Genomic DNA, 19164 nt, shown 5'->3' with positions numbered 1-19164 from the left:
CTGCCCCCGAAGCCGCAGCAAACCACGCCCCCTACATACCACGCCCCTTACACTTCACGCCACCCGCAAACCACGCCTGCTGTTGGTACGGTGGCGCGCAGGCAAGCAATAAACCAGGAAGAAGACGAAGACGACGAAGAAGACGAAGACGACGACGAAGAAGAAGAAGAAGAAGAAGAAAGAAGAAGAAGAAGAAGAAAGAAGAAGAAGAAGAAGAAGGCGGCAGTACGGGCGATTAGGAAGACGAAGAAGGCACAATTCATCAGTAAATGTAGGCAAGACGCGATATCAATGCCGGTTCAGGTGAGACACATTCATATTATTTCTAAATTAACACTTAATGTCATTAAATTAACACTTAATGTCATTTTAACCGTACATTCGCCAACCGACTGCAGTTGCCAGTAGCACGTAGGTCGTTTACATTTTGGGAAGATATTGACGTTTAATTTAACGTTAACATTTTAGACATCTTTTGCTTGGCAGAAAGAGCATTAATTACTTTTTTTCAAATAAAAATCTATTTCTTCAAACTCAATACACTGAAAATGTCCGCGAGTAAACCCATTTTGTGTCGTATTATACATGTGTTAGGCTATATGAAAATCAGAGTAATGAGTGAGCAAGGGATGATAACAGAACAGTGGGGGAACACGGCACGTAGACTCAGAATATTTTTATTTTCATTTAACTCAACATATCAAACTTTTTTTTTCTTTAGCAAAAATATATTCAAAGAATAGTTTTGGTGATATGTATGTTGATGAAATTTGATTGAAGTGTGGTTTACAGTTCCTTTTTATTTCTTTTCAAAATAAAATTTATAAAGTAAGGAAGTAGGCCTATGAGTTTTTTTAATAGTATTTTATTCTCCTATAGACCAACATCACAACATTTCGGGAGGGCACATGCCCGGAGCTCATTAAATTGGGAGTGGACACTTTTCAGTGCCCAATGTGCCACAAGGTAGGGCCATACCATGCCCTAATTCCCCATTTACAAGGCCACCAGAAGTCCGTTGTTAAATATGGAGGTAAGTTCAACCGCACATATTGATAAAATGTTAATACCAATGCCATTATCGATTCCCCTTATTGATCTGATTCTTTGTCAATTATGTTATCGATTTATGGTCAGTAGGCTATTCTATGTGGGGAAACATAACTGTTCTATTATTGTCACTGTTAATCTTTTGGCTTGCTATATACAGTCTGAAGGCTGCACTGCCCTGCACTTGAGTTCTGCCTTTGTTGATCAGCATCAGATGATATTGGTTCCAAATTCAATTTGTTGTTGATTTCAATTGGAAGTGTTTCTCAATTTCCCATCCCATCCCTAATTGTGACACTGTATGATAAGTAGAGATTACTATGCAGCATGATAATACTTTTAATTGGTATCATATGTCCCCAAGCTCATCAAGTACTCTCATCACTGCCCAGGCATCTGATGATGGACAAAAAAGGCAGAACTCACCTGTGGGGCAGTGCAGCCTCCAGACTGTATATAGCAAGCCAAAAGATCAACAGTAACAATAAAAGAACAGTTAAGTTCTTGGACAATGTGTAGACCTACTTTTCTATAAATCTTATAGAAATTATTTTTTATATATTACATATTTACAAAATATTTTCTTAAAATGCACCTGTAATATCTTCCATATTTTTTTCTGCCTTTCAGGATATAATGTTTACAAATGTCACCTTCATTGTGTGGCCAGCAGCCATTACCATTGCAGCTACTGTCCGAAGGTTATTGTAAGAAAGGAGCTGTTCTTCAATCACTTCAAAACTTGCCTAACAGCAGGTACACCAGTGGCAGTGACTGCAGCTCCACCACTAACGGCCGTGGCAACGATGGGTCCACCACTGACACCAGTAGCACCGGCGGGTTCACCACTGACGTTGGAGGGTCCATCACTGACACCAGCGGGTTCACCACTGATGCCAGCATCGCCAGTGGGTCCATCACAGACACCGGCGGGTTCACCACTGATGCCAGCAGCGCCAGTGGGTCCATCACAGACACCGGCGGGTTCACCATTGATGCCAGCAGCGCCAGTGGGTCCATCACCGACACCGGCGGGTTCACCACTGATGCCAGCAGCGCCAGTGGGTCCATCACCGACATCGGCGGGTTCACCACTGACACTGGCGGCGACGGCAAGTCCACTGCTGGATACAGCAGCGACAAAGGCTTCGAAAACTTGCCCAAAGAAGATGACAGCCCGCAAAATTTTGATATCAAAACGCAGAAAAACCACATGTTGTTTTTGCAACTTGATATTATTAAAGAAAAACCTCAAAGCTCATATTCAGAGAAGACACGCATCAAAAACACGAGACATCACAGCCAATCGCTATCTACAGTCTGTGTGTATTGATAGAAAAAGGGGCATTTTTGCAGTTTTAATGATATTCAATGGTCCAGCCCAGTACATTCATGTCCAAAAGTGTACCTGGGGTGAGCAGCCACAGATTACCTGTCAGTTGGACACATGCAACAGGCTATATGAATATGCACGCAGAAGTGGGCAAGTAGGTTTTGACTGCCAACATATTCAGTCAGTGGTGTATGGTCCTGTAGCCACTAATTTACCTGTTGCCCTTGATGAAGAGATTTTAACAGATATGGTAATCAACAAATGGTTCAGCAAGGACACAGAGAGAGATGGTTTAAGAAGGAAGCTGGCTGCTGATGCAGATGGTGCACCACTGAGCATTGAAGTAAATCTCAGGAAAGAACAAAGACAGTACTTTTTTTCTGTTTTTGAGCCACACATCTCCTCATACTGTAGATTTGGAAGGCTCATGGTCCACTACAATGGTATCAAAAATACTTGGCATTGCCCTTGCACAAAGGCTCGAAAATCCTGCCCACACAAAGCCATAGCTAAGTGGCACCTGCACCAGCTAAAACCTGAGATTTTCACAAATCCGGAAAGCTGTCATGAAGACCCCCCTGAGACATTTTCAGTTGAGACACATCCTGCAGTTGACACACAAACAGAGAACATTTCCCTGTATCCCCCAGAGGGGGAAGCACTGGTGGAAATGGTGGAGTACCTTATTTCACACAAGGCCCTGCTAGCAAATCTCTCAAGAGACTTGACATTGGTAAAGTCGTCATCGGATATCCCTAGGAACTTGGTCCCACGCGAGAACTATTGCCACAAGTGTCCAGGCGAAGTTCCTCTTTCAGAACCGATTGTCATATCGAACAAAGCCAAGATTGTTACAATCAATGAAGTTGTGGAGGGTAGGTTGTAGTCCATGATAGCAATTGTAATTGCTGTTTTTAATTTTCATGCATGATAAATATAGTCAGTCATTCTGTAATTCTTGAAACATTGACAAGACTTTGAACATCCCTTTTCTTTTCTTTTTTAAGGTGTAACAACATATTGCAAAGAATGTGCTGCATGCGGCACATTTTACCGCTACCAGGAGTGGGCAGAGGGCCTACATGACTTCAATGATCGTGTCATTTTGACGCATCATTTCTGTCTCTTTCTGAGGAACTCTATACAGGTAAATAAAATGTATAAAAATATATTTTTTGTGTTAACCTTTGTTCCTTTCCAGTAGATACAAACATGGTGTATAATAATCTCAAGATGATAAAGAAAAATTGTCATAGCAAAGGGTCTGATTACTCTGTTTCTCCTTTTTTAATTAATTTGCATTTAGGAGTATGGAGTGTAGATTGATGAAGCTGAAATTGAATTTAAACAATTTTAGCAGAAGGCTGCAACATAACACAATGTGAAAAAACTGAATGGGTCTGAATATTTTCTGAACCCACTTTATCAATGTGACAACTTTATATTCACATCCATTTCTAGAGCCATACAGCTGTGGCAAGAGTGGTGGAGGCTTTGCAGAAAACAAACAATCAAAAGTATCCAGATCCTGATTTGATTCTTCATGGCTACCTTCATTTTGAAGCCCTGTCATCCCACAAATATGAATTCTTGTGTGTAAACTGTGGAGATCACCCCCCTGTTGTGATTATGGATCTGCACAAAAAGGGAGTATTCAGTATGCAAAGTGGGTACTTTTTTCTTTTCATGTTTTTTTTTTATCAGAAATGCTACAGTGTCTTACAATTGCCACTGATTGTTTGTCTTTTGATTGTCAGTGTGTGATCTCCAAGAACCACCACCTGAATTTGATGGCCAGGTGGATGTTGATGACTTCTGGCTCTCTGTTAGCCAAGAAATTCTTTGTCGGGGCTTTGTGAAGAGTAGGTGAAGATTTTCAACTTTGAATTACTGAAAGGGAATGGTTGAGGTCAGGTTTCAGTGGGAGAAAGGATTCCACAAGTGATCCAACAGTCTCATATGTTGAAAAGTCATCATTTAAAGGGTCCTCTGTGCCAGATGTATCCAACTGCATACATTGATATTTCTTACGAGGAGTCCATGTGTTTTTTGTCTGGTTGTTCCTTCTCTAGGTAATGCTGCTAATCCATGTGTGATATCACCGTCCTATCACAAATGGGCACCTTGGATTGGACCACACACCAGGGCAAGCAACTTGTTATCAAACACAGAATACCAGAAGGGTCGAGGCAGCAAGCGGGCAAACCCTGCAGACCAGGCCGAGATGGATATATGCCAGGACAGATTGATCAACGAAATAATGAACTTGAAGGTGACATTAGCGGTGATGCTTTGGATTACAGCCTGCAACGTACAGAGTAATTACTGACCTACTGAGCAATAATATGGAACTTTGAGAGTTATTAGGAATAATTAATGCTGTAACGACCAGGTATGTATTTTATAACTACGGGGTATGCAGGCTGTAATCCAAAGCGTTACCAGATTAGTTTCTAGATTTTATTCTTAAATGTTCACATTTATTAGGTGCATATTTGTGCATAACAAAAAACGTGTGAGTATAAGCAATACTTTGAATGTAATTTATGCTAGCATTTTTGCATTAAAGCTTATGTGGCTGTTAAAATATTTGCCTATGTTTTCACAGATTGACGCGGTGCGAAACCTGGTCAAAGAGTGTGGCCTTGAGTCAACGGGTTCCAAAATGGATCTTGTCATCAGGTTGAAAGACCAGATGAAAACCCGCAGTGCTTTTGACAAGGTCTTTCAAAAAGTATGGGGTGCATCTGGTAAGTTTATCAAAAATACAAATCTGAGATTTTTGCTGACAATTACATGTATATTTAATAAAACACATCTTTAACACTATCAAAGTGAAGCATGATTTAAACCAAACACTTCTAAATATTTTTTCCATCTCATGTTTTTTTTTCTTTCTTTGTTTCTTGTCAAGGTGGCTGGGCAGTGATAATGTGCCCCTGTGGGATCATTAATTCTATCAAGTTCAATGTGAGGGCTGAAAGTCCACGGGACTACTGTGACATGTTGCTGTCATTTAAGCACTTCCCTAATGTAGTCATATATGATTTTGCAAGAGGTTTGGCCACGCACACCAACCTGCGTGAACCAGTGAAAATCCCCTTTAGGCCAAATGAAGGCAGACTCACTGATGACACGCCAGAAAACCTTCAAGCTGCACAGAAAGGTGATCTGAAAGTAAACTTGCCATGGCTGAAAGTTAAAAAGGAGCATGCAGACAGCAGCGCACACCCCTCTACAGGTTCAGCTGAACACTATGCTCTGTACGACACTTTCCACGAGGCCAACACCAAAGACGCAAAAGACTGCTTGAGGAAAATTGCTCTGGTACCCGAACTGCATGGCTGGGTGAATTCTCAGGTAGCAGAGCAGTTGTTCTCCAAAATGAGAAAGAATAACTACTTCCTAAATATGATGTCTCCAGGGAGCCATATTTTTCTCATGCGCTCTATCATTCATCATCACAACACCATGTTGAATGAGAAGACCTTGGCTGACATTCATAAGATCTCATCAGCAGACATCACACTGGATTCACCTGGAAAGGCCATAATGGGTGTGTAATTATCAGAAAAAAGGTAATAATGGTAATGATGTATGCACTGCTTTATTTATGTTTAAATTGTTATTTTCTAGCAACTGCGCTTTTGCAGAGCGGAACCTCACTTCCAGCACATCCCAAAGGTAATTTGCCATCCCTTTTGGGAATGCCATCTATATAATTGGAAGACAAACATGTCTCATGAACAAGGCGTGATGATGTTATATCTTTTACTACAGTGCAATTGGACCCAGCAAACATTGACCAGTGTTCAGAGGAATGTGAGGCCCTGACAATCATTTCATCACTGAAGCCCTGCCGAGCCTCATGGACCGTAAAGGGTCATCATCCGCTTCAGGAGCAGCTGGTAAACAGATATTTCTGCATACTGCCATCATTGTTCTTAACAACTTTTTTGACAAATTGTTGATGTCAATGCTTTGTTTCTTTTTCCTGTTTATTTATACCTGTTACCCTAGCTCAATTATGTCCTGGATGTTACGAGACCTGGAAATGAGCTCATCATCAAAGATGGACCAACTTGCCTTTGCAGAAGTGACATCTTGACCCTTGGACTTCAGAGAGAAATGGAATCAGTGGTACTTAACAACTGTACATTTTACTGATGAAAGCATCTTTTCATCAAAAATCATTAAGAATTCATTGTATGATGCTGTTTGTAAACTACATCAACAGGTAGTGAATGGGTGCCTCAGGCTGGTCCGGGAGATGGCAAATATGCAGGTTGGTTTAAAAAAATAAATATATGTAAGACATTTAATACTGACCAAGATTAAGTGAGTAGATGAAAAGGGAATTTCTAGGCTTGCGTGCATTACATAGATGTATTGATGAGTGACACTGAGCCATATGCTTTACCATTTTCTAGCACTTAAATCTTGGTTTGCTTTCTATCTACAGGGAAGGGATGTTTTTGTCGCTGACCTGCACATCAGCCCAACATGGCTCCCTCCCACAAACGTTGATCCCCTGCTCCATTTCCCAGTAATTAAACAATATAAGTTGTAATTTTGTGAAAAGTCTTTGCTGAGCGGCATACAATATCAACAGACCATGTGAAGACAAGTCATTTTTGAGTTTGCTGTGGCTTTTTGCTTATTGTGCAAACTGTATATTTTCTATAGGCAATGAGGCCACTCCAGAAAGAAATCTTTTTTCTGGATTCCCTGTACTTCAGAAAAGCTGATGGTTTCTCTAGTCAGGCCTACAGGAAGCTGTTGAGGTTGTCAGTGTTGTGTGTTCTGGCGGTCACGTTACCCTGACCTGCCAATGTTTTGAAAACGTTCCAAACATAAGTTCATTGTGAGCACTGAAAGATTGTTATAGAGTCAGAGAAGATTTGTTTCTAGAGAGCTGAAATGGACTCAAATAGACAATTTGTCAGTGAAATCAAAAGTAAAGGGGGGGCAGAAAGAAATCCTCCTTGTTGAACTTGAAATGTACCTATTTGCATGGTCCAGTTCTTGGACATGTTCCCTGTTCTGTGGATTACAGATTTTGATACTGTTCATATTTTATCAGTTTGCGTTTTTTCTCCCCAACAGAATCATAGCAGTGTATATATACTGTTCTCATCGACATGAAACAGCTAGCATAACTCATCTCTCCAAAAAGTTCCTCCAATGAACAGGCCATATGTTGTACTTGGCAAGAATTTAATGAAGAAAAGGTAAAACTGAAATAAACAAAGAAATAACACAGTTAAATATTACAGGCAGGTAATATTACAGGTAAGTATAACAACACAAACTGTCAAAATATCACTGTCTCTCAAACAGATGAATTAAGTGAGCCACAGGGCAGTATAAAAATAAATCAAACAAATATGCAATAAAATGAGGTAATTTGCGTCTAATATTAACATATATTTGTTCCCCAGGTTCTCAAATTATTGTATACTTACTGGAAATGCCACAAGAATTAACAGAAGAAGGATGGATGGCGATTTCCACAGCGTGCGCGAACATGCGCTTTCAACAACAAAAATGGCTGCCTGACAGGAAGTCCCGCCCACCAGAAGTTACACAATAAAACCCCAACTTCAAAATAAAAGACTTTAACTCTCACTATATGAGTGTATATGTGTATAACATCACAGTATACTTTTTATGTTTTACATTGCTGTGTTTTTTGTTACTCAGAGGTGTTGCACAGCAGATTGTTGCGGGAGCCTGGACAGAGAAGGCTGCTCTGGATTTGGAGGTATTGCCTGCAATATCACTATCAAATAGATTTGTAATTATCTACTATTCGTTAACTGTAACTGTCTGTTACACAGGATGTTCCGAAGCAGACACATGGCAATGACTGTGGTGTCTTCATGATAATGGTGAGTGAGCGTAATGCCATATAAAGTAGTAGTTAGCTGTCAGATATTCCTTGTGTCTTACATGTATTGATTTATATAATTTATCATCACTACAGTATGCCTGGTACTTTGCCATGGATGCTTGCTTTGACTTCAGTGTTGTAAGTATCCTATAAAGTTGAAAAAAATGATATTACTACATTTTTTAAACTATAACAAAATCAACTGTGGTAGTAACTGTAACTGTGGTCTTTATTAGGATGACATGTGTCTCCTGAGAAGATGGTGGTGCATTGTTCTATTAGAAAACCTTGGGCTGGAAGGGTATGCTGCAGGGCTTCCTGAAAGACAATTCGATTTTTAATGAAATTATTAAGAACACTTTATGCTAACACTTGTCTCTTTATTCTGGGTCATGAAAATGTATGTTAATTACAGGTACGGAAGGAAGTTTGCCCATTTTACAGAAGAAGGAAAGGCAACCCTTCGTGACAATGTACCACCGGTATTCAGGATCACACGCAAAAGAAAACCAAGCAGCACCATGGTCAGTGAAGACCTTACACAGTATCCATCACTCCTGCCTGTTTGAAAATAAGTCACCACTCAAACAGCTATTAAATGAACATTTATAGCACACGATGCAATATGTTCTTGATGGTACTGTGTTATACAGTTGCATTCAAAATTATTGCACCCCCATTGCAGAATTGGTGTATTAGCAAAATTAACAAACTGTCATTTTTGCAATACATGTATTTGTATGTCACTCAGGCATATTTCTGACATGCACTTAAACTTCACTGTTGAAAAATCTGCAGCCAGTACAGTTATTTGAAGTGATATCTGAAGCACACCTGATATAACTAATGAAGCTATTGATAAATTGTATCAGGTGTACAACACCAGTTATGCTAAGGTGTACTCTTATGGGGGGATTCCATTGTGAGGACTGAGTTATTTTGAGACAGCAGTTGTCCTAAAAACCACATTTATAATTTGTTGTCTTGAGCTTTACCAGTGTTTTTTGGTTGATTTGTTCATTGTAAAAAGAAGAAAGTCTGTACATTTTGTCAATAAACCAAATTTGCAATGGGGGCGCAATAGTTTTAAGTGCAAACGTCAGTCCTCTCTGGATCCCCATAAAACAAACTGACACAATTATGGTTTGCTTTCTGCAGAATCCACAGCACATTGACCCTGCCTTTGATCACATGTACAGTAAGAGGCCTTACAGCTTTCCACCTAGAGAGCAGGTTAAGGTGAGTGAAGATTATTGCATGAGAATAACATATCCAGTGTTTACAGCTGTGCACTAAGTCATGTCTTTGTGTGTCTTGATTAAGGACAATAAATGATAGCAGTGACCAACAGGATGTGGTCACCACAACCAGAGATGTTGGGATCCTGAGTGAAGACATGTCTTTCGACAGGCTAATGGTAAGGACATGCAAAGGATCAAGAAACAGAATAATTATGTTTGCGGTGGCGGCACCCTTTGTAGTTGTGGGCAGTGACACCTCTCGGTGTGGACGGCTCCCATAGAATGGTGTTTCCTCACCTGGTCCCTCAGTGCTCAGCCATATTTTATTTTTGGGGTGGGGTGGATGCATGTGTGTAGTGTGCTATGTGTGTATATACTGTACGTATGAGGGTGTGGAGGGTGGGGATGTATGTTTTTAATATGTAAAGCACTTTCTGTTTAATCAAATTTTAGGAAAGGGCTCAGCAAGCTGAACAAGAGCGAAGAGTCACCAGTGAGCTTCTTTTAACGTTCATCACTCAGGATAAAGGCCTGCTACAACATCTTGAAGTGAGTTTGAAAATAAATTTTACTCACATACTCTAGATAATTTTGGTCAAAACATGATAAATGAATGATTTAAGTGAACCATTTTCTGTTAGCGTAGTGTTTGTATATTTATTTTGAGCAACCTCCCAAAAATATATATTTATATTTACAGGCAGTCATTGCAGGAAAAGTTGCATCCTCCTGGGCATCATCAAAGGACAGAGTCAGAATTTTCTTTGAGGAGGATGAGCAGCTGGACAGAGTGCTGGGCTTCTTGACAAGCCTGGTTGAAGCACAGGCAACCACATGTCACGATCAAGTGGCATTTGTTATGGATGTGCTTCAGCCAGAGGTAATTTTTTTTTTTTAATTTATCATGTTAACATATTTTGTATTATTACTATTGTCAGTTTTAACTTATGGTTAATATCTTGTTAACTGCTACATGACAGACTACTTTAATGTCTAAATGAAAGATGTCCTTTTGTTCACCTCCTGACACAGGCAACAGTCCACGCCCTTGCAGCTGTCCATGCAGTTTCCCTCCACAGAGCCACAGAAATCTATAAATGTGGACTGCAGTATGACTTGAAGTATGCTACAAACATAAGGAGTGTGCTAATACCTATATGTATTGTTTGTACATTGTTTATGACAACCTCTCAGTGTGAATTTCCTGTTACTAATTGCTATTTTATTCCATTTTGTCTCATCAGTGAGAAACAGCTGTTGGCTTATTACTTGGCAAAAAACATGAGCAAGGAGGCACAAAAAAAAATAAAAAACTACGCTGAAAAACTACAAAGAGCTCTGGAGTCTGAGGACTTTTTGAAGAGGCTGTAGCTGGCCGGACATTAAATGCACCTGTGTAACCCTGTGTGGTACTTTATTGGTAATAAAACAATAAAATCTGTTGCTGGCTGTTTCATTTGTCTGATTTTTTTTTCTAAAATAAAACTTTTAAACTTACCCATAAGAAATCATCACCTTTGAGTGATATTTATGGCATGTGATGTAGTAGGCCAAGCTGTGACACTGTGGCTCTTAGAAAAACAGCTGGTGTAAACAACAATTTTAACTGAAATAACTGCTGCTAATTATTATTATCATTATTATTATTATTATTATTATTGTAAATATTAATTTTAGTTCAAAATAACCTTGGTACATTAGTCAAAAAAAGAAAAGATGCATGCACCAGATTTAGCAGAAAGCTAATTTTCATTTGCAGTCCTATTTAATTACATTACTTTCTGTTTTGTTTTGTTTTTTTGGTTGTTGTTGTTTTTTTTTAATCAATTTATTGTTTCAAGCGCATTGTTTGCATTGGAAGGCATTTAATGTTGTAAATCAACCGTTAAAGTTGTTAAAATTGCTCCCGTTACTGCATTATTGCTTTATTTCCCTTCTGTTTACTTTCGACATGCTGTGGAACTCCACAGCCACCGTAGCATCATGTGGGCGTAGTTTGTAGGGGCGTGGTTTGTAGGAGGCGTGGTTTGTAGCGGCTGTGGCTTGGCTCTGGGCTGCAGTCAGACCCTTCTCACATAGCAGGCAGGACCGGCTGATTCAAGCCACGCCCACCACCAGAGAGGGGCGCGACTAGTCACAGCTCATTTGCATTTAAAGCTACAGGCACAGAAACAGCTCGTTTTGAGAGAGGCTGAAATAGAGGGGTATAAAGGCTGATCTGCACGCTGATCTGCATGATCCGAGTGGTGTTTTATGAAACAAACTTCGAAAGCATGTTTTGAGGACCTCTGAGACCTATAAAAACTTATCAGAAAGGGGCATAATATGAGACCTTTAAAGTAAAAGTGCATAACTGTTCTGAGCCCCTCCATCCTCAGCCTACTCCTCTTCGTGATTGCTCCACATATATTCCCCCGGTGTTAACCCATGATTTACAGAATGTGTCCCTTTGCATGCAAGGCGTAGGAACAAATCAGCATGAAAGTTTAGGACACAGCAGCTGTCTGAAATCCGTGCAGATCGGTCTAATGAAGTCTCCGTTGCCTGAGAGAGTGTACTTGGTCTGTGGGAATAATGCTTATAGCTGTGTGCCCTACGATGACGCTTCTGGAACATGTTATCTGGCCTATCTAGTCCCTTTGATTAGAGAAGTAGATTCGTCTGAAATAGCCGCATTGTATCCCCCTTTACATAAACACAGGAGGGAGTTGTCTACCCTCCAACGGGTAGCAGGTATCATTCTCCCCTTCTATGGTGTCTATGTCACTCAACAAGAGCTTATATCCCTGTCCAAAGTGCTAGAAAACCACCTTAATGTCTCTAATAAAGCTATGTTAGCAGAACACAAGGAGCTGCAGGAAGTAAAGACAGTGGTATTGCAAAATCGTATGGCACTAGACTTGTTACTAGCTGCTCAGGGTGGAACCTGTAAAGTCATCGGTACTGAGTGTTGTTCTTATATTTCAGATGCAACAGCTGAGATAATGGATATGGCCCATGACACCACACAGGGCCTTAAAGAGTTACATGCCACTCACGGGTTTTGAGCTAGGGGATTTCTCAAGCACATTCGGGTCCTGGGGATCAGGTATTCTTAAGCTTCTCACCACCGTAGTAGTGTTTCTTCTTCTCCTCATCCTCATTGGTACATGCCTGGTCTCCATCATTAAGTTAATCATTCGTAAATCTACCAGAACCATTACACAGGCCCCCCAAACTGTGGTTAAGTATGATAATGATGATGTCACTGTGATGTTTTATCCTGATGTTGAACAGTGGGAATTTCCTTATTCATTTTCGGATGACAGTGGGTGCAGTGAAGATAACAGGTAAAGGTGAAACACTAATGAGCTACAGGTAACACAAGGGGGGTTGGGATGAGTGTTGTAGGTCTTGATCGAATCTATCTTATTCTTGATACTAATGTGATTATAATGCTATATGTGTGATCAAAACGTGTTTTGCAGAATCCAAATGAGTTTGCATGCTGTGTGAATCTTTACAGGACTAGTTTAACTGAATTGTATCTAGTTCGCAATATAAACAAAATAAAGAAAGAAAGAAAGATATTAATAACAATCAAATTAAACAAAAGGCTATAAATAAAAATTTGTATTATGTTTTTCCATAGCAATGGTAAACCTTTGTCTCTTCACATATTATATGTGTGGTGTGTATAGGTATTTGAAATCGAAATGTCTTATGAATGAACATGTTAGTCTCAGGAACTTTAAAACACAGGCATGAGCACTTGCTGGGAATATAATTGCATTCCAGGAATAACATCTACAAGGAAGGATTCCATACCACCATCATCGTGACGTGCTAGTAACCTCTCCATGGTGGTGGCCCCCAATGTCCGTAAAGTACACGGGGGTCGAAGACTCATCAGTGCACTTACAACAGTGTGATATGATTGAAGAACAAGGTTTATTATGTGACATGTATTCATGTATAAGTGACTGTTGTTTCTTGATTGAGATTTTGTTTTGAAGGATGCTTATTGTGTTACATGTGTGTTCATATCATTTCTGAAGGCGTTCCCTCGGGTACTAGGCTCATTGACAAGTAAGGCAAATTCGGGTTTATCTATTGATAAAAGGGAGGATTCTGTTGTGGAATTTGCCTCACTTGCTTCACTAGCTCTTAGATTGTTCCCTGAGTCTCTCTTTATATGGGTGACAATGCAGTCGTGAAGGGTCCAGTCATAGGTCATCTAACCTGAACAGGCACACTAGTAGTTGGTCACTCTGCACAACTACAGTCCACAGCTGCACAAGTAGGAGAGTAGTGCATCCCCCAGATACTTTCTCCTGAGGTCCCAAGGTTATGGCTTATCGGGCAGAAAGACTGTCTCCACATTCTCTAGCAGGGCACAATACATGAGCAAGGCCGACAGATACAGTGATTTAGAGCAAAGAGGTGCATAGCTTCTTGTTTTGCACATATGCCCAATAGAATTTGTGTACACATAGATAGACACATCAGGCCCATACATGGTGGCGTGTCAAATTCCAGCGAATGTCAGGGGACAGTTAAATACCTTCACTCGAGAAGTAACCTTCAGAAATTGGTTGGCAGTCACAATATTCTCAGTGTATTGCTAATCTGAATTCTCCTCGATCGAGCTTCATTAAATACTCCTGTGTAAGTCATCTGAGACGCCCGAACTCTTCTTCAGTGTCTGAGTGAACCATTCTTCAGAATTTCCACTACAATCATCACCAGCAGCAGCAGCAGCTCCTCCTCCTCCTCCTCCACATCAACAACATCATCATCATCACCAGCAGCAGCAGCAGCTCAGGAGCCTCCTCCTCCTCCACAACTACGACGACAACAACAACAACAACAACAACAACAACAACAACAACAAAAACAGCAGCAGCCTCCTCTTCCACAACAACAACAACAACAACAACAACAACAACAGCAGCAGCAGCCTCCTCCTCCACAACAACAACAACAACAACAGCAGCAGCAGCCTCCTCCACAACAACAACAACAACAACAACAACAGCAGCAGCAGCCTCCTCCTCCACAACAACAACAACAACAACAACAACAACAACAACAACAACAACAGCAGCAGCTCAGGAGCCTCCTCCTCCTCCACAACAACAACAACGAGAACAACAACAACAGCACCTCAGGAGCCTCCTCCTCCTCCTCCACAACAACAACAACAACAACAACAACAGCTCAGGAGCCTCCTCCTCCTCCTCCACAACAACAACAACAACAACAGCTCAGGAGCCTCCTCCTCCACAACAACAACAACAACAACAACAACAACAGCATCCTCCTTCACAACAACAACAACAGCAGCAGCAGCATCCTCCTCCACAACAACAACAACAGCAGCAGCATCCTCCTCCACAACAACAACAACAGCAGCAGCATCCTCCTCCACAACAACAACAGCAGCATCCTCCTCCACAACAACAACAACAGCAGCATCCTCCACAACAACAACAACAACAACAACAACAACAAAAACAGCAGCAGCTCAGTAGCCTCCTCCTCCACAACAACAACAACAACAACGACAACAAAAACAGCAGCAGCTCAGGAGCCTCCTCCTCCAACACAGCAACAACAACAACAACAACAACAACAACAACAACAACAACAACAGCTCAGGAGCCTCCTCCTCCTACACAACAACAACAACAACGGCTCAGGAGCCTCCTCCTCCTATACAACAACAACAACAACAACAACAACAACAACAACAACAGCAGCAGCTCAGGAGCCTCCTCCTCCTCCACAACAACAACAATGAGAACAACAACAACAGCAGCTCAGGAGCCTCCTCCTCCTCCTCCACAACAACAACAACAACAACAACAACAGCTCAGGAGCCTCCTCCTCCTCCTCCTCCACAACAACAACAACAACAACAGCTCTGGAGCCTCCTCCTCCACAACAACAACAACAACAACAACAACAGCATCCTCCTCCACAACAACAACAGCAGCAGCAGCAGCAGCATCCTCCTCCACAACAACAACAACAACAGCAGCAGCAGCAGCAGCAGCAGCAGCATCCTCCACAACAACAACAACAACAACAGCAGCAGCAGCAGCAGCATCCTCCTCCACAACAACAACAACAACAGCATCCTCCTCCACAACAACAACAATAACAGCAGCAGCATCCTCCTCCACAACAACAACAACAACAGCAGCAGCAGCATCCTCCACAACAACAACAACAACAGCAGCAGCATCCTCCTCCACAACAACAACAACAGCAGCAGCAGCATCCTCCTCCACAACAACAACAACAGCAGCATCCTCCTCCACAACAACAACAGCAGCATCCTCCTCCACAACAACAACAACAGCATCCTCCTTCACAACAACAACAACAGCAGCAACAACAACAACAACAGCAGCAGCAGCAGCCTCCTCCTCCACAACAACAACAACAACAACAACAACAACAACAAAAACAGCAGCAGCTCAGGAGCCTCCTCCTCCACAACAACAACAACAACAACAAAAACAGCAGCAGCTCAGGAGCCTCCTCCTCCAACACAGCAACAACAACAACAACAACAACAACAACAACAACAACAACAACAGCTCAGGAGCCTCCTCCTCCTACACAACAACAACAACAACAGCTCAGGAGCCTCCTCCTCCTATACAACAACAACAACAACAACAACAACAACAACAACAGCAGCAGCTCAGGAGCCTCCTCCTCCTCCACAACAACAACAACGAGAACAACAACAACAGCACCTCAGGAGCCTCCTCCTCCTCCTCCACAACAACAACAACAACAACAACAACAGCTCAGGAGCCTCCTCCTCCTCCACAACAACAACAACAACAACAGCTCAGGAGCCTCCTCCTCCACAACAACAACAACAACAACAACAGCAGCATCCTCCTCCACAACAACAACAACAGCAGCATCCTCCACAACAACAACAACAACAACAACAACAAAAAAAAACAGCAGCAGCTCAGGAGCCTCCTCCTCCACAACAACAGCAACAACAAGAACAACAACAACAACAACAACAGCTCAGGAGCCTCCTCCTTCTACACAACAACAACAACAACAACAGCTCAGGAGCCTCCTCCTCCTACACAACAACAACAACAACAACAGCTCAGGAGCCTCCTCCTCCTATACAACAACAACAACAACAACAACAACAACAACAACAACAGCAGCAGCTCAGGAGCCTCCTCCTCCTCCACAACAACAACAACGAGAACAACAACAACAGCAGCTCAGGAGCCTCCTCCTCCTCCTCCACAACAACAACAACAACAACAACAACAGCTCAGGAGCCTCCTCCTCCACAACAACAACAACAACAACAGCTCAGGAGCCTCCTCCTCCTCCTCAACAACAACAACAACAACAACAACAACAACAGCATCCTCCTCCACAACAACAACAGCAGCAGCAGCAGCAGCATCCTCCTCCACAACAACAACAACAACAGCAGCAGCAGCAGCAGCAGCATCCTCCACAACAACAACAACAACAACAGCAGCAGCAGCAGCAGCATCCTCCTCCACAACAACAACAACAACAGCATCCTCCTCCACAACAACAACAACAACAACAACAGCATCCTCCTCCACAACAACAACAGCAGCAGCAGCAGCATCCTCCACAACAACAACAACAACAACAACAGCAGCAGCAGCAGCAGCAGCATCCTCCTCCGCAACAACAACAACAACAACAGCAGCAGCATCCTCCTCCACAACAACAAAAACAACAAAAACAACAGCAGCAGCATCTTCCTCTACAACAACATCAACAACAACAACAACAGCAGCATCCTCCACAACAACAACAACAACAACAACAGCAGCAGCAGCAGCAGCAGCATCCTCCTCCGCAACAACAACAACAACAACAGCAGCAGCATCCTCCTCCACAACAACAAAAACAACAAAAACAACAGCAGCAGCATCTTCCTCTACAACAACAACAACAACAACAACAACAGCAGCATCCTCCTCCACAACAACAAGAACAACAACAACAACAAAAACAACAGCATCCTCCTCCACAACAACAACAACAACAGCAGCAGCATCCTCCTCCGCAACAACAACAATAACAGCAGCAGCATCCTCCTCCACAACAACAACAACAACAACTGCAGCAGAATCCTCCACAACAACAACAACAGCAGCAGCATCCTCCTCCACAACAACAACAACAACAACAACAGCAGCAGCATCCTCCTCCACAACAACAATAACAGCAGCAGCAGCATCCTCCTCCACAAGAACAACAACAGCAGCAGCATCCTGCTGCACAACAACAACAACAACAACAACAACAGCAGCAGCAGCATCCTCCTCCACAACAACAACAACAACAGCAGCAGCATCCTCCTCCACAACAACAACAACAGCAGCAGCATCCTCCTCCACAACAACAACAATAACAGCCGCAGCATCGTCCTCCACAACAACAACAACAACAGCAGCACCAGCATCCTCCTCCACAACAACAACAACAGCAGCATCCTCCTCCACAAGAACAACAGCAGCATCCTCCTCCACAACAACAACAGCAGCATCCTCCTCCACAACAACAACAACAGCATCCTCCTTCACAACAACAACAACAGCAGCAACAACAACAAAAACAGCAGCAGCAGCAGCCTCCTCCTCCACAACAACAACAACAACAACAACAACAACAAAAACAGCAGCAGCTCAGGAGCCTCCTCCTCCACAACAACAACAACAACAACAACAAAAACAGCAGCAGCTCAGGAGCCTCCTCCTCCAACACAGCAACAACAACAACAACAACAACAACAACAACAACAACAACAACAACAACAGCTCAGGAGCCTCCTCCTCCTACACAACAACAACAACAACAGCTCAGGAGCCTCCTCCTCCTATACAACAACAACAACAACAACAACAGCAGCAGCAGCTCAGGAGCCTCCTCCTCCTCCACAACAACAACAACGAGAACAACAACAACAGCACCTCAGGAGCCTCCTCCTCCTCCTCCACAACAACAACAACAACAACAACAACAGCTCAGGAGCCTCCTCCTCCTCCTCCTCCACAACAACAACAACAACAACAGCTCAGGAGCCTCCTCCTCCACAACAACAACAACAACAACAACAACAACAGCAGCATCCTCCTCCACAACAACAACAACAGCAGTATCCTCCTCCACAACAACAACAACAACAACAACAACAAAAACAGCAGCAGCTCAGGAGCCTCCTCCTCCACAACAACAGCAACAACAACAACAACAACAACAACAGCTCAGGAGCCTCCTCCTCCTCCACAACAACAACAACGACAACAACAACAGCAGCTCAGGAGCCTCCTCCTCCTCCTCCACAACAACAACAACAACAACAAAAACAGCAGCAGCTCAGGAGCCTCCTCCTCCACAACAACAGCAACAACAACAACAACAACAACAACAACAGCTCAGGAGCCTCCTCCTCCTCCACAACAACAACAACGACAACAACAACAGCAGCTCAGGAGCCTCCTCCTCCTCCTCCACAACAACAACAACAACAACAACAACAAAAACAGCAGCAGCTCAGGAGCCTCCTCCTCCACAACAACAACAACAACAACAACAACAACAACAAAAACAGCAGCAGCTCAGGAGCC

At 42.4% G+C, this 19164-nt stretch overlaps 1 protein-coding gene and 1 long non-coding RNA gene across 2 annotated transcripts in view; both read left to right on the top strand.

Moving 5' to 3' along the window:
* LOC146304304 (uncharacterized) overlaps positions 1-19164 on the top strand; it is a 439321-nt gene that overhangs the window by 348354 nt on the left and 71803 nt on the right. The gene's annotated exons all lie outside the window — the stretch shown is intronic.
* On the top strand, positions 186-10973 carry LOC146304305 (uncharacterized). Its single transcript, XM_084714211.1, has 24 exons — positions 186-303; positions 880-1033; positions 1681-3258; positions 3391-3530; positions 3845-4049; positions 4141-4245; positions 4456-4655; positions 4992-5133; positions 5298-5939; positions 6020-6067; positions 6164-6291; positions 6404-6523; positions 6621-6668; positions 6846-6929; positions 8087-8147; positions 8224-8274; positions 8370-8414; positions 8513-8577; positions 8692-8800; positions 9435-9693; positions 9971-10066; positions 10218-10397; positions 10550-10638; positions 10762-10973. The coding sequence occupies exons 1-16, from the start codon at positions 292-294 to the stop codon at positions 8250-8252; spliced, it is 3696 nt and encodes a 1231-aa protein (XP_084570337.1). The 5' UTR covers positions 186-291; the 3' UTR covers positions 8253-8274; positions 8370-8414; positions 8513-8577; positions 8692-8800; positions 9435-9693; positions 9971-10066; positions 10218-10397; positions 10550-10638; positions 10762-10973.

This window comes from Lutjanus erythropterus, unplaced genomic scaffold, assembly GCF_056507025.1.
Source record: "Lutjanus erythropterus isolate fLutEry1 unplaced genomic scaffold, fLutEry1.hap2 Scaffold_155, whole genome shotgun sequence".
Taxonomy (NCBI): Eukaryota; Metazoa; Chordata; class Actinopteri; order Lutjaniformes; family Lutjanidae; genus Lutjanus; species Lutjanus erythropterus.
The sequence above is the reverse complement of the archived record's forward strand: the minus strand, read 5'-3'. Positions and strand labels throughout refer to the sequence as shown.

What these genes read in the sequence shown, in the direction of transcription:
- LOC146304305 (XM_084714211.1), top strand. An exon ending in TTCTGAGGAACTCTATACAG is followed by an intron (nt 3,531 to 3,844) that starts GTAAATAAAATG and finishes ATCCATTTCTAG; the next exon opens with AGCCATACAGCTGTGGCAAG. An exon ending in AGGCTGCTCTGGATTTGGAG is followed by an intron (nt 8,148 to 8,223) that starts GTATTGCCTGCA and finishes TCTGTTACACAG; the next exon opens with GATGTTCCGAAGCAGACACA.